At 35.8% G+C, this 25,123-nt stretch overlaps 1 protein-coding gene across 3 annotated transcripts in view; it reads left to right on the forward strand.

The window, feature by feature from the left end:
• The window catches only part of ROBO1 (roundabout guidance receptor 1), a 737,177-nt gene that overhangs the window by 680,901 nt on the left and 31,153 nt on the right, over positions 1 to 25,123 (forward strand). For all 3 annotated transcript variants that reach the window (XM_038185492.2, XM_038185509.2, XM_038185519.2), the window contains 7 exons: positions 2,019 to 2,140; positions 4,577 to 4,808; positions 6,081 to 6,202; positions 9,514 to 9,685; positions 16,926 to 17,123; positions 20,584 to 20,610; positions 23,312 to 23,354. In XM_038185492.2, the coding sequence (XP_038041420.1) occupies positions 2,019 to 2,140; positions 4,577 to 4,808; positions 6,081 to 6,202; positions 9,514 to 9,685; positions 16,926 to 17,123; positions 20,584 to 20,610; positions 23,312 to 23,354 (916 nt within the window). The remainder of the gene's footprint in view (positions 1 to 2,018; positions 2,141 to 4,576; positions 4,809 to 6,080; positions 6,203 to 9,513; positions 9,686 to 16,925; positions 17,124 to 20,583; positions 20,611 to 23,311; positions 23,355 to 25,123) is intronic.

The following is a 25,123-nucleotide window of genomic DNA, read 5'->3' on the forward strand; positions in this document are numbered from 1 at the left end:
AAGGGCAACATATTTTGTTATGCAGGTAAGCAGCAATGTTCTATATGAGTCCATTTTTCATGCAGTGTAGTTTCATTTGAAGAGATGAGATGTGCATCAGGGTTGAATGTCCCAAATGAACTGATCACTGACTTGACTGATAAACAGCAAATGAGGCAGAATATTCTGTTCACTCACAGAACTGAGTGGTTTATAATGGTACAAAAAAGTTTACCTGTTCTCTGAGATCTAGTAGAGCTGAAGAACTGAGACCATGCAAAACCTAAGAGCGAAGCTAAAGGCCAACAGGTAAAATTTTCATAAATAGTAAGAAGCATAATAAAGTGTAAAGTTCTTTAAAGCTGCTCCACTCTTCTTCCAATAACATTTCCATGTTGTGAAGGTTAGCTTTATACACATTTTTAGTTTGAGCTAGTAAGTTCAAAAATTTCCCAGTTAAGTTTTGTTCCTAAGTATGTATTGTCTTGTTCAAAATTCTTATGCAGATCAGGAAACTCACCTACCTTAACCTTTAGACTTGACTAACATTGACAAAATAACAACATGCTTTAGTATTTTCTCTCTCAGTCCCTGTCTTGGAAACTTCAGAGCCTAATCAAGAAAACACAGGATAGATGATATACACCATTCAATCTTTTGCACATTGCACATGTGCAAAAGATTGAGGCTATTAATAGTTTTAATCATATTGTTGATGACTCATCTTTTATGACTAGTAGCAAAAATATTACTAATTACTCAACTGACTTTCCTGTAATATTCTAAGCAGGATGAGATTTAGGCAACTCTCCAAACAGAAATTTCTATCTTTAATGCTCTCAGAGCAATAAAGGGAGGAAAATGCTCTGATAAATGGACCGTTTGGCAGAACATATTGCATGTAGATACAGTGGTGAATCAATGGTATTTCTTTGGTTTGTGTGTGTTTGTGCTTATCAGTATTCCTTGCTAAGAATCTGGATTTGTCACCTACTGACTGCATGCTACCCTCAATTTGCTTTATTAACATCAGAGAAATCTCATCATCTTGCAAATGTTTGAGGCAACTGTATGGCAGGACTGCAAAGTAGCAAAGGCTTTGTATTGCCAAATGGGAGAACTAAATTTTTGGAAAGAAAGGTGTAAAAAGTTGGTAAACTGAGAATATGTCCACCATGCAAGAAGTATGCTTTACAAACAGCACTATCCAAACCTCAGCTTTCAAGATAGTCTACGCACCAGCAATGACATATTTGAGTAGTTGTAGATGGATATATATATATATCCATATATATACATGTATATACATTTTCTTTGTACCGTCTCCTTGGCCCTTCTTGTGAGCAGACAGGTATGGAAATTACTAAGGTCTTCCTAGAACAGAACCCTTGAAGATTTTCTAATCTTACCTAATTGGAAGAGAAGATCAGACAGACAGAGAAAGTAGTAGGCTAGAGCAAAAGTTATGTAATGCATTACCCTGTATCTGGAATTCTATTTTAAAAAAAAAAATAGAAAAAGAAAAAGAAATAGAAATCACTCTAAGTACTTTCTGTGTATTTCCCAGTCTGTGATTTTAACTGTTGTCAGCATGGTATTTGCTAAAATGAAGTGATCAAAGGAAGACATGTGAAAGCAATACAGAAACTGTGTTCCTCCGCTGTCCATAGTACATGTATATTTTAGACACCCTATTAGTGACTGCCCTATAGACTTTATATATGTCTAGGACAGTCGTTCCATTTCAGTTGAGTAAGCTTTTCAAGGGCTCTGCATGTAGCAAATGTGTTTCCATTGTACTATTGAATATTTTGAGAGGAATGTATTGCTTCATGTGTATGAACAATCCTTTTAGCTTTAAATAGACCAAATGTCAGAAGGGTAAGACAACACTCATGTAGATTTTTCTTACATAATTGGGAAGTACTTAGGATATGCTTCACTGAGGAAAGCATCATATGTTTTCTGATATGTTTGTATTTACATATGCTTATTTTAACAATTATATATTGTGAGAATGGAATCTTAAATTATTACAGATGTTCCACCAACAAGTCAGGGTGTGGATCACAAGCAGGTCCAGAGAGAACTAGGTGATGTGGTACTACATCTGCACAACCCTACTATCCTTTCTTCCTCCTCGATTGAAGTTCATTGGACTGTAAGTAAAAATCTGTATCATGGTGGTGGTTATATACATTGATGAATTGTGATGAATTGTGCTGTCTGGGTGCTGTGGAGTCACACTTTAAGAAGTGTGTAGTTTGTACACCTGAAATTGTTTTTCTTTGGATTGAGTGCTGCTTGGACGTTGTGTTCCTACTTCATTAAATTTTGTCCCATTTTCACCATTGCTTGCCTCTGTAGAGAGAGCTGCTTATCACATGGTGAGAGTTTTCAAGTTCTCCTCTGGAAGCTAACAGACTGATCAAAACTTTCACAAGTCAAATCATTTGAAGATTTTGCACTGGTTTCAGTAGGAAGTGTATGAATCCCCTAATGAGATAGCATGGGAACTTCCCCATCTGTCAGACCCCAGTGGAGGGAAGTACTACATAATTCTTTTTGAACCTGTTGCCTCTGTCCTACATACAGACTGGGAAACACAAACTAGTAGAGCCTCATCTGAATGTATTCTTCTTTCCATGGTGCTATGAATACACACAGTACAGGGAGAAGATGCAAAAATAACAATTTTGAGATGTTCTGTCGATGTTGATCTGACAGGAGGAAGCAAGAAGTTGGTCGTGGAGAATCTAGTAGAGAAAACGGAAGAGTAAGGAAACAACATTGTAGAAGTCCTGAAGCAAGTGAAGTGAGAACATACATGAAAACGATTCAAGTAGGCTTAGAAAAGGCTGGGGCCTCAGTGAAGGAAAGGTTAGAAATGTCTTGCTATGGGAAATATTTGGCAACCAAAAGGTTGCCAAAGAAATGAAGAGAGAGAACAATACAGGAAACTATAAGTAACAAGTAATGAGAAATGGAAATATAATTCAAAGAAGACCAGCTTTAAAACAGAATGCAGAGAGAAGAAAAAAATGGGGGAAACTTATCATAGTGCAAGAATAAATCTAATAAGACTAAGATTTGAGGTCTGTTGATGTCCTCCATCTGTACAAAGCCAATATATTGGCAGGAAGAGCACAGGGTATAATCCCCACCATGCTGTGACAGAACATTCTGAGCAAGAACGAAGGCATTTTAACTTTGTAGAAGAGTCCTAGCCCAGCTGAGTCCTGGTCCATGACCAGGGCTCCTCAGTGCTGCAAGGTAATATCAGCTGTGTAATTATGCTGTCACGTGCAGTAAGGCCACCTGCAGTAGGCAATCTCCTGTTTTAACTAATAACATTAAAACATCCTTGAGGTTCCTAGCACAATTTTGTTTGACCTTTACTTACAGAACAACCTTTTCCAGACAGCCAATTTTTGTCAGTTTCTTGGGTGGCCTGTGGCTTCTTTGCAATTTCAAAAGTAAGCATTACCTCAGTTTTAGCTAACACACACGTTCTTTATGTGATTATTAAAAATGAAAGATGTTGTTTTTTTGGAGTTAAATAGCAAGCAAACATTTTTATTATACCATTGTATGAGATTTTTGAAAAAAAAGGGAAAATCTGGTGCACCTTTTTAAAGTTTTTTATTGTTGTTTTTGGATTTCCTTATTCATCAGAAATTGAAACTGGTAGTTAATGCTCCACAAGAGATCACTTCTGCAAAGTAACTTTCTGTTGCAGTTATAGCCAAACACATTGAATCCTGTCCTCATTTACGTTAAGGTCTATTTCTCCATACATGCAATATAAAATGGCCTCAGTCTCAAATCATTTGGGACTGCTGAATGTCATTTTGATCTGCTTTACCAAGTCTCATCCTTATTACCATATTGATTTTTGTGAGCCTCTTCAGAACACTCTGAAAACATCTCCTCTCCTCCACCAGAGGAGCCTCCTGCTGAGTCAGTGATCGTGGAGGAAGTGCTTGGACAAATCTGTCCTTTGACAGCCTCTAGTCTCATCGGAACAATGTAGATAGTGCCAATTGGCTGCCCTTTTAAATCGGTGACTCCAGAAGGAAGCAAGCAGGAAGCAGTGCTCATTTCATGAATTTTGGGATGCTTCCACACTTCAGGAGAGCTGGCAGACTTGCTGCTTGATCTGTGTTCATCAGCACGCACTGCAGAGCCATCGCTACCCTGCCCTCGCCCACCTCCCTTGCCCCGTTCTGCAGAGCAGATTGGGGTGGGCAGAATGTATGCTGGGTTCCTTCAATTCTGGCGAGATTCTCCGTGTATGTAAAGGTGGTTCGTTTCACAGAGCTAGAGTATATTATACATCTCTGCTATCCCCCTTTAATGCTTTCATAAATCTACCAAAACCTATGCAGTTCTAACAGCCTCAAACAGATTAATGCACTTGTGAATCAGACCTGTAATTTGCTGTAATTCAAGGAGCCTGTATCTCATTCAGCAGTGTTCTTTTGAATAAAATAAATGGATAGTTCAAGGACTAAAGTCACAGATAACATCCACGATTCCTATTTATTAAACAAACCGTTGTATGTTCTAAATGTGTGTCTTTCTGTTGTTTTGCCAGGTGGACCAACAATCCCAGTATATTCAAGGATATAAAATCTTGTACCGGCCTACACCAGCATCCTATGGAGAGTCAGAGTGGTTAATTTTTGAAGTGAGGACTCCAACCAAAAACAGCGTTATCATTCCAGAGCTGAAGAAAGGTGTAAACTATGAAATTAAAGCCCGCCCCTTTTTTAATGAGTTTCAAGGAGCAGATAGTGAAGTGAAATTTGCAAAAACCCTAGAAGAAGGCAAGTAGGAGCCAGACTGTCTTCATCTTTCCTTTTTGAAGTAGTATCCTGGCCTGCTTTTCTCTGATATGTTCGTTATTTGATTTTGTTTGAAGTGTGTGCTGTTTGAGAAGAGCAATCTGCAGCAGAGGAGACTGTGTTGGACTGATCATTATGTGAATTGTTTGGTGACATCGAAGTAAATATTCAGAACCATGTGTGAGAGACAGAGAGAGAGGGATGTGCAAACCCCCCCATCAACAGACAATGGGAAATGTGCTTTTTATCTTCATTGCAGTGTGCACTCCTCCCTGCTGAGTTCATGGTCTGGTCACAAGTGACTTCTGTCAGATTCAAGCACTTACTAATCACTATCTTGAGTAGATAGCAGACACCACAGAAATCATCAAAGTGCTATAGCTGAGGGAATGGAAACCACATTCTTAGAAAGCTTTTATATCTGGATCAATCAGTAATACAAAATGAAAAGATGAATGAGGGCAACAGATATAGTGAGCTAAATTATGTATTTCCATCTCAAACACATGCTAAAACGGGAAGGTTCATATAGCTGTTCCCTTTGTTGTAGCTTGCCTGGTATATCAGGCATAATGAGTGTGCAAGGTGGCCGGTGCATCGGAACAGGGATTTCAGTGCCTCTGTCAGGATGTGATACCTTTTGCCTTCTTTCTTCCTACCTGTTATAAATACAGTGTAGTTTTGGTTTATTTCTCTGGGTGGTTAACTACGTTCATCCTAAGCATCAACTAAGCATCCAGTTTTTTGAAAAATATTTAAAATGCAAAATATAAACCTGTTAATAGTAAAAAATTCAGTCTTGATTTTAACAAGGTTTGTATTATTTTTTACACACTAGAGCAACTAAGGTTTAACATTCTACTTAGGGTCAATTTACATACTTTATTTTCCAAAACTGTTGATTCTGGATGAGATGATTTGAGACCAATAAGGAATTCAGTGCTCAGGACTGTGTTGTGTAGTGGGTATCTGAGTTTGGAGAGTCTGGTGGCCTGTGTGTCTTTTCCTATCTTACAGAGAGACTGTGGCAGAAATTAGAAGCCTGGCTGTAGGATAACATCACTTACCTTGTAATTGATTATTGTAATAATAATTTTGGCTAGTGGGCAGAATTGCCCGTAAGGAAGGCTGGAGACTAAATGAATATATTTGTGTAGCCTAGAAACCAGTTTTCCTTAAAAAATAAAAATAAAAATAAAAAATACCCCTCACCGTTGTATTTGATGTATTCAATCCTTCTCTCCAAATGAACAGCGCCCAGTGCTCCGCCTCAGAGTGTTTCGGTAACTAAAAACGATGGAAACGGCACTGCAATTGTGGTCACCTGGCAGCCACCCCCCGAGGATAACCAGAACGGAATGGTTCAAGAATATAAGGTAATACTCACATGCCTGTATCCCCTATCAAAGTGTTGGCTGTGTTCTGACGGGTAAGTTGTTTGTGGATTCTTGGCTCCATCTACTGGTTAAAGTCAGAGCACACTGCATGGAAAATCAAACTCCATATTAAGTAATTCTGTCTAAACGGTAGAAAGCAATTTAAAAAGCCTCTATAAATCAAAGCAAAGGGTCAACACTCATAATTAAAACTACACTCTTGTCTTTATTATAAATTGAGAAATGCATACACAAGCTGAGAAGGAACTATACCTGTTTGAGAACCATTTTGTGACTCAAAAGACATTGGCTAAGGTAATAAATATAAACAGGTTTCATAAGTTGAAAAGCTCAGGGATAATAATTAAAAGTGTTAATATCTGAGTAATTTACTCATATCTGGGTACTTAAGCAGAAAAATTTCAAATAAAGAATGTGAGTGCATAATACTAAATGTACTAAGTACTAAATGTATAGAAATTTTCTTGTCTTTTACATAAACACAGCTCTCATTATGCTATATAATTTTTAAAAAATGTAATTACATTATAAAATACTTATTTGATGTTCATGTAGCAGTAGACACTGTATTTTCAGTTCAAATTGTTTTGAGCTAATTTATGTAACAAATTAAATTAAGCTTAATTTTCCTAAGAAAGCTACAGACATTTTAAATATTTAGTTGTGTATATCAAGTAAGCTTTATAGCCACTAAGTGGCAGGTTCATCTGTTTCAGTCCCTGCATATGGGCATTATTGAGAGAAATTTTTTAATGAAATTTTCTGGGCTATTTTTTTCAGGTAAAACACTGTGCTATAGACATATATTCCTAGCCTTTAAAACTCATTCTGCTATTCTGTTTTTTCCTCAGTAGAAAAGGGGAGAGATCACTAAGCGTCATGGTCAATTTAGAATAATAAAATGCCTTTCAGAAACTAGTCAAATGGTAAAAAGAAAAAAATCTGTTTGTGGCTTAATATATAATGTAATTGAAAAAAAAATACTTGCAAAGTTATTTTATTTAAAGATAGACCTTGACTAGAAGAGGTGGATTTATTTCCATTGAGAAACTGCATTAAAGGAATTTTAAGGTTGTAAGGACAAAACAGTAAAGGTCAGGAAATTCATATTTCCAAGTAGATGTAATACCTTACATACCTCCTAGCATTCAGAGGTAACAAGCTGCCATGTATAAGAGCAAGCCATCTCGTAGTGCTTGTGTAGCAGTAGATGGCACACTGGCACATTTCTCCTACATTTATTGTGTGCATTGCATTATTTTCCTTTGTGTTTTTTGTTTTTTTTTTTTTCACCATAGACAGAAAACATACACAATGAAAATTTATGTAGTTGCTATTTGAGCAGCATATGTTTAATATTTTTCTCTAAAAATGCAAAAACAATGATCTACAATTATCTGATTCAAAAAAAAAAAAAAAAAAGGAAGTCTTGTAAATTTATTTTTCTTGTTTTTCTGTCTCGTGTTTTTACCCCAGAAAAAAAGTATGCATGTTGGGGGGTGGAGTTTCTAAGGCAAGAATATACCTACGTAATTAAAGGATAAGACAAAAAGGAAGGAGGATACCATCTTCATTGGAGAAGTGCCAGTAGCACACAGAAAAAAAAACAGAAATTCAAACCATAGCAGAGGTCATTCCTAGCATGAAGTAATTGTCTTGTTATACTAATTTTTCTTCACTGATATGTCTGTTAGAATATGAATCCCCCCTTCATAACATTCTAAAAATTAGTTCTCACTTACCTGTTTAGGTATGTATTCAAATATAGTACTAGCAAGCACTGAACAACCTGATGTTTAATTTACCATTCTCAATTTGTGGATCTCTGCATTTAATTGAGCTCCTAAGAACAAAGCATTTTTACAGATAAGTAGTGCATAGTTGCAAGTATATAATAAATTGGTTTTTTGTTGTTCACATATGCACTATTGTACAAGGTGGCAGTAGCAATTCCTGTGAAAATGACTTGTCAAAATGCAGATTTAGATCTTTTGTTCCTCACTTTGTCAAATTCTTATTTAAATAATAACATTTTCATAGACCTTCAGAATTTAAGAGCAGTGTTACTAATTATACATACTGAAACAGTCTGTATTTAATACCAGAATATAAAAAGGAGAGCCTTTTCTGTTCTTTTTGTATTCTCTAACCCACTTTACAGAAGCAGTTCTATATGTGCTGCATTGGGATTCTATTTCAAAGGAGCTTAAAATATATTTCAGATCCTCAGTGTCCCACTAGCCTTGTTTTAGTCCTTGGCATCCAGAGAATGAAGAAGGGTCTTAGAGTGTCCTGAAGATGAAATAAAGTTTACGGTATCCGGGAAAAAGGACTCCATGGAAAGTGCCCTAGCAATTGTTCTGTAAGGGAAACTCTAGCTCACTCACCTGGCAATCTCTACAGCAGCAGAACTGCACAAGGGATTAAGAACGGCTATCTGGATAGTAAATCTTTTAGGAGCTCCATATGTCAGAAGCACAGTCTTCCATCCTGTGCACAATCAGCACAGGTTCAAAAATGCTGACGTTCCCAGGAAAGTTTGCTTCTTTACAAATAAGGTACTGAATTTAACTAATTTAAATTTCTGGATAAATATTCATTGTAGTACATCTGTGGAAAATTAACAACAAAGAAAACAACACACCTTCATCATTTTTTAACAGATCTAGATCATCTGCTACTTCACTTTTAATAGTAGGTCACTGCTCAGCCATACTCTTATAAAACATTTGACACACAAATAGAGCAGGCCCAAGGAGATAAAAATATCACATTGTTCCTCCCAGTCATTTAATATGACTAGATATAATGCATTTGTAAAATGGTGAATTGAAGTCTTTAGACCTGTGTCCTAATTATAACCAAAAACGAAATCTGACATCATACTGTTGTCTCTCAATAGAATATGATTCAACCTTTGCCTCTCACTACCATTTAAAAAAAAAAATGTTGTAATTAAATTGTTGTAAGTAAATGATTTTTTTTGTTAAGGGGCTTCTCTTACTTGTTCCATGTTACTAACACTTTTAGTTTTATTAGCACTGTTGTCATAGTTTTAATGAATTAGAATAAACCCATCAAATAATATTAGTAGTTGGATATGTTCTTTGGAACAAGAAATGTCTTTCCAGTATTCAGAGTGCCAAGGATGGTGATCCATGACTACAGATTTTAGAATATTGATAAATTCTAAATTTTTATCCAGCAGAAGGAAATATGTCAACCTTCCTTCTAATTATCCTACACCACTGAATTTTAAACATTTATGCATACAATACACTTCCCTGCAGGTTTGGTGTCTTGGCAATGAAAGTCGATACCATATAAACAAAACGGTAGATGGTTCCACCTTTTCTGTAGTCATCCCATCCCTCGTTCCTGGTATTCGATACAGCGTGGAAGTGGCAGCAAGTACTGGTGCAGGACCTGGAGTGAAAAGTGATCCCCAGTTTATCCAATTAGGTAAGCCTGCTGGTAATTCTATCTATTGTTTTTGATGATTTTCGTTTGCTTGTTTTTGTCTTTGATGGCACCAGAAATACTTTCAGGACAAGTGAAATAGATAGTGTTACCTGATTTGTGGAACAACAGGATTTGGCATTTCTGGCTTTAAACTTGTCCTAGAATTGCATTCTGAAGATAGGATTATAACAATGTAAATGTTTCAGTCTCCTAATTTAGCAATGTTTTTTGGTTGTTAATTTTTTCAAAGTGAAATTTCACACTTTGGAATGGTGCAATAAAACATTTAGAGGAGTATGAATCACTACTGTTGGCTCACTTTAGGTTAGAGAGTTGGTTTGTCTTGATCAGATTTTATCTTTCTTTATTGCTGAGAAAAACCAAAAGCATGCTACCATTAGGCCCGATAAATGTCAGCTATGTGTGAAAGCTAGTAAATAACCCCAGAAGAGGAACAGGAGGTACACAGGTGACTTAAAATTATTTTGACCTCCTAACTTTATTTACACCAAACATTCCTCTGTCATAGATGCAGATCTTCATCATTGCTTCTGGATGTATCTAGGAGAAATGCATCTTTGCTTTCAGTTAGCTGAAGAATTATTTATAGTAGCCTTAGGTACAGTGCTTTACCAATGCTTTACCTATATGTCTGTCTCAGATTACTTTATCATTACAGTATGTAATTTATATATAACAAACAGGCAAACTCACCATGTTGGTTTGGAATTCGTATCCCTTTTTATCTTTGTATCATTAGTAGATATTCCTTATTATTTGACTTTTGTATTTAAATTCTATAATTATTGTGTGTGAAAACAAGAGTGAAGTAACGTATAATAAGTAATGTATTCTCTAGAAAATTACGTCTATATTTCCTTGACTATTAAAAGGAAGGTTATCTTTAACTTATTTCACTTACACAAGCATATAATTCCCAAGTACATGGAGAATTTATGACTAAATTGCATATGGTCTAAATGATATTCAATTAATATTTTAAAAAAATCATAGTTATATGATTGTGCTAGATTGTGCTTTCCTAAAACCAGCTCCCTATTGCAGCTCCCTATAGCTTTCCACTCAAATTCAAGTTTTTTGAATGGCTTGGGTTTTGAAAAATTTAAATTAAAAAGTGTAAAATAACAGGGTAGCATAGAGGTTGAAAGGCAAGGACTTCATAATCACATTTTTTTTCCTTTTCTCAGACGATATGTAAATGCTAAATGAAGGTGTAATTTATAACAACTTAATCACTTTGGGGTTTTGATAAGTGGAAAAAGAAACAAATCAGACTCTAGTCAGGATAAGATTTTTGCCTGCTTCAGACTTGCTGGCCTTACTGATACTGTGTTAGAAGGCATGAAGCAATCACACACTTTGGAGGGTGGTCAAATGTAGAAGTATGCCTTTAACCTGGTAAGAGTCATATATTTCCATGTGGTCGGGGTTTGATTTCGTATTTTTTATTGCTTGCTTTTAATTAAGTGGTGTGGCCAAATCTACAGGTACTACAGTAAAAATCCCATAGTTTGGTTGTTACAATAGGATAACGAAAAACTGGAGAGAGGAGACTTGGGGGGGGATCCATGCCACTAAATGCAGCACAAAGGAATATCTGCAGGCAACTGCAGGAGGCTGCTGAAAATTACTCCTGAAACTTAAGAGGAGTACTCTTCATGAGCACAAATCAAGCTAAAATCCTCAAGACATATGAATGACTCCAGTTTACCTAGCTCTACCTTGTGGAAAGGGAATATAAGTTCTCTTACAGCCCCCGCAAAGACTCACATTCTTAGCTGTTGGATGTGCTCCCAGCAGCGGGGCGGAGCAGCCACTGGAGTATTCTGGTAGCTCTTTTGAAGAAAGAAAATTAAGTTGTTGATGTCATCAGCTGGCACCTTTCATCAGCAATAAATAACATGGTTACAGCGAGAGAGAAGGGAGGCCAGGCAGGGGGTGGAAAAGGGACTAAGGATGCTACTTTTAGAAGGATTGAAAGAGTCCTGACTCCCTGTATCTACACGCTCAAGGAACTGTGTGTTTGCCTCTGACAACTCCCAAGTTTCTATCTTTTGTTGATCCCAACTATTCCTTCAGGAATATTATTCTTGGTATCTGAAGTAGTATAATAGCTACTTTTTTTTTTTTCTGGAATTATGTCAGAGGTGATATACTATGTGATTTAGATGTTGACTTACTTTTTTTGAAGAATTTTCCATCGAAATCAATATTTTTTTTTTCTTACAAAAACATGAGACTAGATTGTGGCTGGCTCTAGAATGCCCAAAGAAGAGATTTAACACTTTTTTTTTTTCCTCCAGTATAGTCTACTCTCTTGTGCAGCAAACTCATTTTTAAGACTGTGTGCTGTGCAGGATGCTCCCAGGTTCTTGACTGTGAGCAATATATCTGGGCAGGGTTTCAGCCGAATGTGTGACAGGAGGAAGCTTCACCTTTCAGGGGCTGCCTTCCAGAACAAGAGGGGAGGACAGGAGAAATTGGATTCTCAGAGAGCTGAGGCGTGCAATCATAGTACCATGCATCAGCTGAGCTGTGATAACTGACCTTGTGCACGCACTTAACCTGTTACAAAGACAGGTACAAATTGTAAGCTCAAAGCTCTTTCATTTTCCATGTCTCAGCTGACATGAAGCAGCTCACTGAGCTGTGGTACCCTAGACTTCAGTGCCACTTGGGACAAGCCAACAATATACTTGCTTGTTATTCAGAATTACGTTTCAGTGCTTAAAATCATGAGATCAGCTGAAAAATCATGCATCTTCCTGAAACACCCCACATCGGTGTTTGAAATTTATTTATTTATATATTTTTTGATGGGCCTTGTAAAGCTTTTTGTAGATTTCCAAGGCCTAGAAAACCATTTTTTTTTCTTTGTTTGTGAAGTTGATATTTTACATAACAAAAGACTACAAGAGCTTTGCTGCTAAGGAAAAAATACATACTTCATAAGAGCTATCTACAGCTCACTATAGATCCTTGTATGTATAATACTGTGCTGTGGAGAAAAAAAATCTATAAGAAATATGATAAAACATGTTTATTGTCACAGCATGTGACTTCAGGACATCAATTATAAAAATGCACTGTACAGAAAGGTGAGAATTATCAAATGAACATGATTTTTGCCAGTCTCTTGCCTAAGATTTGTCTAGTGACATGATACTACCTATGGTAGCTCTGCTATATAATACATCCTTGTTGGCAAATAAGTCATGAAATTGGAACATACTGCAACATATTTTGTTCAGGGTACCAGCTCTGAAAGGCCCCACAACACCAGTTAATGTGATTCATAAATACATAATTTGTATGAATACATGCTATGCATTTTTTTTATTGAAATGACTGTACAATTATAATTGTTGAGTGCATTTTTCAACTAGTGGATGTCTCGAGTGTACAAAATAGAGGAACGTCTCGTTGAATCATTTTTCTAATTGTTTTGTTTAGGAGATGTGATTTGTGAAGCAGCTAAGATGCCTTTAGGGATATTATTCTGTCAGCCTTTCAAATGCTTCTAGTGTGATAGTTGTATGGTGGGTTTTGTTGATATTTTTGTCCTGTGGCCTGCAAATGACTTGATAACAAAAGGGACATTTTTTTTTCCTCAAGTATGCGCTTCCAAACCAGCGTGGTGCTATCTTCTCACAAACTTTATGCTGTAAGATCAAACTGCAAAAATGTTTTTGTTTTTTCCCAGGTTTGGAAATGTGCATTACTACAAAGCAGTGAATTCTTAGCCTTGTAGTATTTTACCAAATTTTCATATTGCAACATGCACATGTATTTGAGGAAACATCAGACATTGTGTTACAGATTCCAGGTGTTTTCCTTGTTTTTAGTTGCCAAAATTATCAATGTCCACAAATATATAAATATATATTCCTATTTCCTGATTGTACATTCTGTATACTAAATGAGACAGATATATTGGAAAGTACCATACTGGTTTTATACACACAGGGCAAAGATGGAGTTGATTGCACCCCTGTGAACCTGGAATTTCCTGCCTTTCTAAATCTTTGGCGTTCAAATCTTAATTCTATATTAATCATTTGTGTAACATTTAACACTTTAAACATTGATTTTTATATTATTTACATTAAAGTGTTCCATAGAGAGTTAGAGGTCCCACTTCTTCCCCACATGAAATTGTAACAAGATTTCATTGAAGTTTAAAATGTGGAGCTTCAACACAGTCAGATCAGGTAGTTAGTTGGTGAGCAATAGCCATAGCAATATGCTCTGTAATAAAAAAGAAGGTTCTTATCTCAGGTAGAAGACAAGGGGATGAGTCAGTGTAATAATATGCTGGTTTCAGGGAGTTGTGGGATCAGCCTGCTCCAACAACTCTGAGGCATTTTCAAGTACATTATAAGCTGTGGCTGCTGCTCTGGCAGTAGGATGCACTTTGCCTTACAATGTTTATGTTCACTTATTATTTTGGCATGTTTCCCTGAGGAGTGCAAGCAGGAACAGGAATGTTGATTAAGAACCGTTTATATCTCAGGCAAAGTTTCCAGAAGTTTCCTGGGATGAAGAAACAGTACTCTTTTCGTTCAAGAGCTTTTTTCCTGACTGATCTCATGGGGCTATTACGAAGAGTTGAAGATGCCCTTCTCAAAGAAAGGCTTCCTACATATTGTATATGGAATTCTTCAGTAATGAGGGATTAACTAGATTTGCTCCTCTTGCTATATATCTAGCTTGCTTTCTATCTTTAGAACATGAGAAGGACATGGGTCAAATGTGACCTTTTTGAAGCCCTTACAAGTTCTTTTTTACCATTCTGTATATATGAATATACATGTACACATATTCATTTTTCTTGTCACCATATATGTAAATACATACCAGTTAATTCAGTGTAATGACACTTAACAATCCACCTATATACAGTGTAGCGTAAGCCTCTTAAAAGCAAATACATTGTTACGCTGTTCTTATGCTTGCACTGGCTAACAAAGTAATACCATGAGTTGAATCGTAATTAAAAATTAGAACAATAGGTGTTCAAAGAGATTCTTTGGTATTTGATGTATATAAAAATACTGTCCTTTATGGTTGTATTATTGACATATTTTAAAAACATTCTCATTTGGCTTTTAAATTTACATTTTTTTATTTTATTATTTTTTATTTAATATATATATATTTTAAAGGATTAGAGAAAAGCATTCATCAATCTTCTGAATCTATTCAGGACCAGTCCTGAATAGATTTCCACAGTCTGGAAATCTTTTTTCTATTCTATTAAGAAATGTGAGGTAGTATATCTGTTTAAAAATATAGAAACAGTAGAGTTACTCATTTTGAAAACAGACTGATGATGCAAGATTTCATATCTTAATATGGCCTCAGCTGCAAAGACACAAAAGATGAGAAGCAAAGTGACAGTTTTAATTCATTAGTCACAGTATACTTTATACATTTAAGCCCATCTGGCCACTTGTGTGGAACTTCACTTGGCTGTCTCCATAAAATCTGAAGCAACCCATCTTAACCTTGCGCAAATAGGCATGAAATCTATAAACCCAGCAGACACAAAGAGTGTATTAGTACAAAAGAATGAGTCTGCTTGCTGAACTTTTAGGCTAGGCAGTGCATTTAGGATCACAGAAGATACAGGGACCTGAAATATGAAATAAATTTTCCAATAAGGTAACAGTCAAAGGCAGCAGTGATTCCGTGGCCAAATAAGTATGTCAGAAAAACTGAAATCTGGAATTCTTCACTGAAAAAAAGTTGTTATTAATTTAACCATTTCCCATTCGTAAAGGTATCATTTTCCAGAGGAGGTTTGTTTTTTTATTATGGTTTACTGTTATTTTGTACCCTTTTTGTATTGCTGTTTCTCATATTTTGTTTAGGTTTATTTCAGCAAGATACAAAATCTACCAAAATAATCTATTCACTGGTTAGTCCTTTAGGAAAAAGTGTTGTTTTTTATGTGACTGTGTCTTAATTTCATTCATAGTTTATATTAATAGTATTGATAACAGCACCTTTCACCTTAAAACACTGATCTCTTTGAGAATACGTTGTCAATACCCATAGTATTAAAAATAAATAAATAAATAAACTTGGATTTACACATGAATAAAAATGGGTATTTCAAAGACTAAGCTGTGGAATGTGTAAAGCAATATCTGCTCTGAGTAAAGGTTTCAAATTCTTGCTCTCACCCTGTGCAGTAATGAAATTTCCAGTAACCACTCACTGTAGTGGTAAAAAATCAGGAAGACAGTATTTTGTCTGTGAGTTGCTTCATTTTAGTTAGAAAGCATTGTTCACTAACTGAATATTTTTATTACTGTTCCTAGAAGGTTCTTGCAAAAGTACAGTACAGAAAGAGAACAAAAGACTGATTATTGTTGGTGCTTTCTCTATAGGAGAAAAAAAAAAAGTTTAAAATGTGTAGAAAAATACCTGTTCTTCAGTTTGATTTGGTATTTTTAAAGATAAACAGTATTTGAGGAGGGCTGCATGTCCAATAATAATGAGACTGTTTGACTTTTTTTTTTTTTTTTTCCAATTTAGAACTCCTTTTTAGTCATTCTTGAGCTTTGTCATCCATGTCAAGTGGGCAGAATTTGGTTATTTTATACTTTTACTTCTTTATGTACTCTTAAATAGTCTTTTTTAAACTGAGGTCAAAATGGGAGACTGCAAAGAGTATGTTAGACTGTATTATGATATTTAGGTCATCTGTCAGGAACTGCTAAATTAAAATGTATCACTCAACATCAACCTCACGTGAATGAACTTTGAATTTGTAATTGTTCTATGATTTTCAGTTATGAGAGTGTACATATGTGTACCTGAGTTCTGCACATTCACAGAGCCCTAAGAACACATTAAGCATGTTTCATATATGAGGTTTTGTCTACTTTCTGTTTTTTGCTGGCTTTCTGAATGTTTTTCCCAAATTGATGTTGCTTTGCTAAAATTAAAAATAAAATAATCTAGTGGTCTGATTTTAGCAGTCACTACAAACGAAACCCAGTAGATTTGGAGATACCTGTCTTATAAGAAAATTGAACTATTTCTACCTAGTCCTATAAAAAGAGATTTTCAAAAGCAATCTTAAACATATTGCCTTGAAGAACAGGACTACAGTTCTGTTTGTTCTTTTAATGCTGCCTTCTACACTTGTTCATTCAGATTAACTGGAGATTTGGGATGTCCTTTTTTTTTTTTTTTTTTTTTTCCCCAGATTCTCATGGAAACCCTGTGTCTTCAGAAGATCAAGTCAGTTTAGCCCAGCAGATTTCTGATGTTGTAAAACAGCCTGCCTTTATTGCTGGAATTGGTGCAGCCTGTTGGATTATCCTCATGGTCTTCAGCATCTGGTTATATCGCCACAGGAAGAAGCGAAGTGGACTCACTAGTACTTATGCTGGTATCAGAAAAGGTGCCATATTCTGTTTCAATCCCCTATCTGTTGAATATCTCTTTACTGGCTATTTACTGTATCATCAGTTTCTTGCTCTTATAAGATTTGATGCAGGACTTATCAAATTGTTTCAATGTTTTCAGAAAGTTTGGATCAGCAGCTGGTGTAGAAAGCTCTAGTATTTACATAATGTGTTAACCTGGCTTTAAAGTATGAGTGTTTAGCACCTAGATTGGCTTTTCATAAAGATATTCATACAACTGAGGAATGTACAAGGTGAATTTAAGTCTGGGAGCTTCCAATGTGTTCTTACTGCCTGGCACATATACCGTCTGGAAAGGAAGCAACTGGATGATTGTTCATTGTCCCTCTCATTCAGTCTTTTGCTTACTGCTAAGAATACTAACAGTGGTGTCAATTACAGTGATGCTTTGGGTGCGTGTTCTTGAATTTCTTTATATTCCTGGGTAATGTGGTGAAGGAGCTGTTTGTGAAAGCACAACCGTCAATAATACTTTACAAAATCCTTTCATAAATGCTGTTGTGAGGCCCTTCTCTGGGACTGAATTCTGGGACTATCAAATCTTGCATCTGCATTCAGTTACAATGACAGCAGTGGGACTAGCTTTAAAGCACTCTTCATTTTTGTGTTATCGATACCTTTTATATCAGATTGTCAGTGGACAAGCAGTGCTTTACACTATACTCCATGACAAACAAAACTAGAATCTCTACTTGGAAGATCTTCTAGAATAAAAACGTGATTTCTCCTGATACAGTAATCATTAAGGTTTAAGTCTTTAAGTCCTGAAGTTAAAGCTGAATTCAGTAAGTTGTGCTTCATTACATCTCAAAGTAATACCTTGTAGGCACTCATGGAGTGAAAACCATAAATTCTGGAATGAATCAGAAAATGGAAGATCCTGCTTTTAAAGAGAGATTTTGTTTTGATATTTGACAGTCAAGAGATAGACCTAAGCTTAAAAGGTGCACCTTATAACATGCTGAAAGGTGTCATGATGAAACTGCATTCTTTAGTCACTTCTATACTGAATGTACGATGGGTGAGACAGATATACATGTACTCGTATATATAATTGTGAATATATATATATATATATTCGCAAATATACCACAAATATACCACAAATGTTTTTAAACAGTAGTAGTGTGTTGGCGTGAAAAAGAGGCAGTGTTAAAAATAGTAACTGAGTGAATGGAAACCTAGAAATTGTTTCGGAGTACTGCAGGGTTCAGTTGTCTTCCGTGCTATTAAAGCATCAAAGCTGTAGGTAGACCCTAGCTCTATAGCTCTAGACTCTTAGTGGAGCTATAACCACAGAGATCAGGGACAAATACCACATTCAATTTCATTCTTCTAGGATTTCTTAGATAAGACAAATCTCAACATACTGCTGCATCGGCCTGCTTTGTTTTGTTTTACTAATAGCATGCTGCCATACTGCCTTTCTACAGTTCTATCAAACTAACATCACTATGCTTTCAAGCAGTACCTATGATTAAGCAAAAGGCATACAATTTGTCCTTAAAGATGGTTACTTTAATGACATTGGCCATTGTTCGAAACAGCTGTGTTTTTCAATATCTGTAAAAAATATCTTTTGTGTAATTTGGTAGGGATTTTTATAAAAACATACAGAAAAGTAGGGTGTGCATCTCCATTATCAAGTATTCCTCAAGGGGGGGAGGAAGAGGGGAAGGATTCTTAATGAAATACAAATTGCGAAGTTTGCCACTCTGCAGTGCATCAAGTCATCACTTCAAGTGCAAACTTTCTTCAGTCCTTGCATTTATTTATTTATTTTTATGTTTAGCTTCAGGCCTGACATCTGTTGAAATACTTCACTGCTCCCACACACACATTGTAATAGTACTCTTAAACACTCAGAAGAGTTTATTAATAGAAGCTCTGAGAATTAAGTTGTTCCTTTGTGTGATAGCTGTAAAGATTTCATTTAGGTGAACCTCTGTTCTTTTGTTCCTCAATTCTTTAAAAACTAAACTAGTATTAGTACTTAGCTCACAGGCAAGTAATGAGTCAGTATTTTAACTTTTTTTTTTTCATGTCCTTGCGACTGCAAATTAATTTTGAGACACTTGATTCTCTTTTGAATAGCTCTGGTTTAAGTGCACCTTCTATTTTAATGAAAGCTTGTTACTATGGTTCTATATTTTTGAATGTAGCTAAATTAAATTTGACTGTGTGAAAAGGCCTAGCTCAAAGAAAACACAATGGAATTCCCACAATAAAGAGCTGTACTATAAATGAAGCTTGAAATGGGCAAAATGCTCAGAGCATTTTTGCTTTTTGTCATATTCCTGGAAAATAAATTGGCTTGGAAAGAGTGGGGGGAAACTACAGCATTTTCTAAATTGTAACAAGACACTCTAGAGCCCCCACCCCAAAACCTCAGAATTATTGCAAAAATTGCAGTAATGGTTGTTTTCTTAGCCAGAACATTTTCTTTCTGTTACAGGTTTGCCAATCCATCTGAGGGTTTCTTTTAGTGAATATTTTATTGTTTCTCTTAAATTTTCTTTTTGGTTTCAGTAGAGCAAAAGGGGCAATATTAACCTTTTTCTGCCCATCAGTGGTAGAAAAACTATACTGTCTTCTCGACAGGAGGGGGAGCATGTGCTAATAGGAAGAACAGATGCTAGCACTCTGTATTTGGATTACAGACCTTATTGATCCAAAGTGGATTTATGGTGGCTACAAAAATGAAGATTGTCAAGCAATGTCATTGTTCCTTTGTTAACCTTTCATTCTTAAAGCCATGGATTGAAAGGTAGAAAGGTGTTACATCTAGTGATATTTTTTACCTCTTTTTTATGATTACTTAAGGAAGATCATATCTGTTTAGCAGTCTCTTCTCTGAAAACAAAAATGAGTTGCTGCAGTAAGTTTTAGTGCCTTTTTTTACAGTGAGAGTTGGTACCCTTCTTAAATCATATACAGTAAAATAGCAGTTGTCTTTGTTCCTTTATATGATAATTATTTTCTTACTGAATATTTAGAAGTGTGCCTGTTAGTTCAGCATAATGAACATTTACTTAGCGAGCTGCAGATAAGATTCAACAGGACCTTGATAAGGCTTTGTTAAGGAATTTGTCATTTTGCGTTCTAAAATGATTAACAGTGTAGGGTTTTTGTTTGTACTAGGATTGCAGAAAACCTTAAGATATCAAATTGAGGAATACTGAAAGGTTGAACTAGTTGTTCCCCTCAGGAGCACAGTGAAGTATCAAACTTCTTTTCAGAATGGTATCTGTGGAGACGAGCTTCTTTCTGAATCACAAATTTAATTTTATTTCTATATTAATGTGACTGAACTACCGGGTTAGATATTTGTATTTGTTTTATGTTCAGCTGTCTGCTAGATTTATACTAATGTGGTATGTTTCCCTTTCTCTCTTCAGCTTAATAACCAGTTTGTATTTTGTTTTGATTTTTCAGTCCCGTCTTTTACCTTCACACCAACAGGTATATATTTGCACTTTTCCCCCCTTCTTTGTTACTTTAGCATGCGTTTGTGGTACTGTTTCTCTTTTTCTGACGTAACCAGCCCATCTGTTCGGAAGTGTTTAAAACAATTTCATTAATGACGGGTATCATTATTTTTTTCTCTAAGTAGAGTATACTTGCTTTGTAGCTGACACTTTTTTTCCCATTTGTATGTACCATTTTGTCATGTGATGCAAGCATACCATTTTGTAGCATGCTCCTGTCAGTTAGTTCAACCTGGGCTCTCTTCTTGTATTACACTCAAGTAGTGTGGCCTTCTGCATCTAGTGATTCAAAGGCACTTCTGATGAAGGAGGAATGACTTAGCAGAGCCCAGATGCTGACTTGTAAGGGAACCGATGGGACTACAGTTGGCGAAACATTTGCTTGTTGTCTTCCCTCTGAAACTGCATTAAACCAGTGTCCTAGGAGTTCTCTGCTTTGGCAGATACAGGAAATCAAAGTGTGTTATCAGTTAGATTTCTTTGCTTGCTGCCTTAAGCTGTATTTGTGCTATGAAACTCTTAAGCAGTCAACTTGTTCTACATAAAGCTGCGTTTCAAATTCAGGGTGGGTTTAAAATCATCTTCTTTTTCCTTATGCTTAGAAATGTGCAAACTATTTCCATGACACATACCAAGCCATAGCCCACCAAAACTTTCAGTGAGAGCCTTTCTGTTCTGTAGGCTGGACCTTCAGTCAGTCCCATAGTCTGGGAGTTCAGAAGCTTTTCCTCAACAATGAATACTATTCAACACATTCACTATCCACCGTTGTACTGCATATATTCCTTTTAGCTAAAAGCAGAGTGAATAGACAGGTCGTATCTTCCTCCTCTGTTCTAAATGCCTTATTGTCTATGAGATTTGCAAATCATATAATACCCAGGCAGGTTAAAAGCCACCTAACTATTCCTCTGCACAAAATCAGCTCGAAATACTTAGCTCAAAATAATAGCTCAATATCACCATACTAATTTGGCCTGTGGACAGCAGCTGTGTTACATCCTTCCAGGTGTGACTGCAGCTGAAACAATCTCATGTATATCTGCATTGATCCATGCAGACCTAGTGGTAATGGGTTAGATTCTTATCCACATGCTTTTAATCACACTGAATAGTGTCTTGTTTCAAAAGTCATCCTATTATGTTCAGTGGAGTTGCTTACTGTTCAGCATGAGTCAGAGTGGCCCTTAATGTTTCTGAAGTCCTTTGAGATCCATGGTAGAGACTAATGCAAATTATTATTTTGCTGTTACTTTAATTGGCTTAACAGAGAGCTTCTACTGCAATCACAATTGTAGCATGCTACTGAAATTCTGCAGAGGTTGGTAGGTTAGCTAATATACATTTTTTCAGTTGGATTTTTAACATTAAAGGAAAATATCACAGCTCCATAAGATATGTCAGAGCTGCAAAATAAATATCACTGAGATTTTTAAAGAAGAAATTGGAAAAACACAAAGTATGTAAAATGTTTAAAGGAAAAAAATCCTTTTTCAATCCACAATCCCAGTCGTGAGTTCCACTGACTTTAAATGGTACCATATCCTCTTCTTTAGCATTACCTACAGTAAAAGACTTTTACCTGTAGCAAGGAATTCTACATTTTAATCCTGTTACTGTAATCACTGCCAGCATTTATCTCTCTCTTGCAGACTCACAGTTTGGAGTTCTTCTAAAGAGCAGAATTCGACTGCTTCTTTTTTTTTTTTTTTTTTTTTAAAGATATTCCTAGATGGAAAGTGTAGAATCCATAAGCATTTGCAGGGAGGCAGTCTCCTTAACCCTTTGCCTAGCCCAATGCAAACCCCAAAAATATATAGCACTGTTTCTTGTTGGATGTATACATCCTGTAACATAACTTTTTTAACCATGATACCTCATTGTGAAGGATACACAATCCATGCCAACATATAAAGCATGTGGTTGTGCACTTAGTTAATGTATGATGCTTATGAAATGCTAGCAAAACTGCTCCTACTAATTTAGGAAATATTCTTTCTGCCAGTCACTTTTTACCAAGATTTATACTTCTAAGGTTTTAGATTTAAAAACCAAGTATCATTATTAAATGCGATTGTAAAGTGTTATAAAATACAAAGCTTCTGTGGATTTTTAGAGTATGTTTGTTCCATGAGTAAAGTGCAGTAACGTTCAGAAAAAAGCATGTTTTTGTAGGAGGTCCAGCTGTAATGAGCCATTGTTTACGTTGGAACTAAAGTATGTTATAAAATCATGCTACCTCTTTAATCTTACCAAAATAATAAGGTAGAGCAAAGTTTTAACATCTAGTCATTCATGAAATAAATATATGACCTAAATTCTTCCACAGAGTAACTCCACTGAAGTCAGCAGAGTTATGTTAAGAATAAGTTCAACCTGATGTATGGCTTCCTGCCATAAATGATACATGTATTTGTTTGTGTTTTTCTGAACATAACTGGAATATGAAACTTTGATGAAGCTAAAAGTAGCAGTTATCAAGCATCACAAATATTATGTATAAACTTGCATTTGAAGGAAAAACTTTCAGAATGAGACTCAGAATTAATGTATAAACACCGCACACTTACTGTCTCTCATGAAATGAAACAAAGGCAGATTTAATATTGTTACTTAAGGAGTCTGTATGCTTTTTAAATTATTTCTTTTTTTTTTTTTTTTTTTTAATCTTTCAGTAACCTATCAAAGAGGAGGAGATGCCGTAAGCAGTGGAGGCAGGTAATTATGTGCTTTATTTTTAAAGCTGTAAATTGTGTACAACTACATTTAAAGATGTTGGGAGTATAATTGTCCTTATAAGTGATGGCAGAACAACAACACATTTTAATTTATCATATTAATGAATACACTTATTCCATATATTTTACTGCTTAGAAGGATGTGGTTTGCATTTTTAGGATGACTTCCAAAGAATAGGTCATGGTATTTTCATATGAGTTGCTTTGTTATCTGTAAAAACTGCACCTCAAAAAATAAGCAGCAGAGGGAGCACTTTAACTTCAAAATAAATATCTGACTTAGCAGCGGATTAAGGGAGTAAAAGTAATTAAGTCGTGGCACTTATGAAGGTTAAGAAATACAGCTGGTTCACAAATGCTACAAAAAAAAAAAAAAAAAACATTTATTGGAAGAATGTGCTGCAGACACAAACAGCTTGTAAACTGACTTTTTTAAGAAAAAGTCTTGCTGTGAATGCAAAACAGTTAAAGCATTACTTGCAAGAGATGGTTCACTGAAGAAGAAGGAGACGTAGACTTAGTTTAAAGCCCCTTACTTTGAGAACCTAGTCAATTCAAGACTGAAGATTTAACTGAAATATATTTACTGGGTTTATGTTATTAGTGAATGGCAATGGACAAAACTGTAGTTTAATTTTCCCACATAGAGACGGAGATTTCTTCAGGAGGCAAAATAGCAGTTTTAGCAAAAAGGCAGGTAGGAACATTGTCACTCTATTAGCACACTTTTTTTTTTTTTTTTTTTTTTTTTCTGTGTGCATGCTCTTTTGTAGGCATTTGAGCTAAAGATTTGGCATGACGTTGGAATAAGCATTAAAATCTCAGAGAACAGCTGTGTTCAAATTCCTATATTAGTTCCTGTCTCACAAGTGGCATCTTGTCAATTCCTAATATGCAAAACCTTACAAAAATTTGGTAGTGGTAAGGATTAGGCATAAAATTAAACATTACCAGTGTGCTTGAATGCTGTGCAGAGTTAATCCAGTGCTGCTACTGTACCTGGCACATTATGAGCAATTGCACATCTCTCTGTCCAGTACTGTATGCTGCTGTATTGTCATAGCCATAAAAACATGGAGGAAAACCTCTAGAACAGTTACCATGTGATGTTCGAATGGACAAATCTGTAAATCACTGGGTTGCTGCCTTCACCCCAGGATAGTGAGAAAATGAGAGAGCAGAGACAAACCATCTCTTTCCCTGACAAGGTTGTTCAAAAAGATACAGTTAACATCCTTTGTGTTCTTTGTGCCACTGTGCTTTCTTGCTCATCCCATAGCACAAGGTAGACAAAGCACAGTCAACACAGACTCAGAGGACAGATAAGAACCCAGAAGTGTCTACGTCGTATACAGTCATTTTGGTACTGCTAAAGAAGCAGTGTCTTTTTTTACTGCCCTACTTTTAAGGATCCGTGCCACAATCTAGCAGTGTAATTGATTTAAAGTGCTAACATCTATGCTTCTTTTGTTCATCTGAGTATAGGGTATTTACAGCGCATCTGATGCTGTACAGCGTTTAGTAGAATATGAAACATACTTTTGCAATGTTAAAAAAATCTAATCTTTACATATGAAAACCTTTACTCTGAATTTCAAACTTAAAGCTTCCACTTCCTTACATTATATTTGTAATGTTTTGGAAAGGTTTAGCATTTTTTTGCCGAGTGCAGATATGCGAGCATGTTAAAGTTATTATTCAGAATGCCCAGTGATCTGTTTCAAAATAATCCCCACTTCTGTAATGCTG

Source organism: Anas platyrhynchos, chromosome 1 (genome assembly GCF_047663525.1).
Source record: "Anas platyrhynchos isolate ZD024472 breed Pekin duck chromosome 1, IASCAAS_PekinDuck_T2T, whole genome shotgun sequence".
NCBI lineage: Eukaryota > Metazoa > Chordata > Aves > Anseriformes > Anatidae > Anas > Anas platyrhynchos.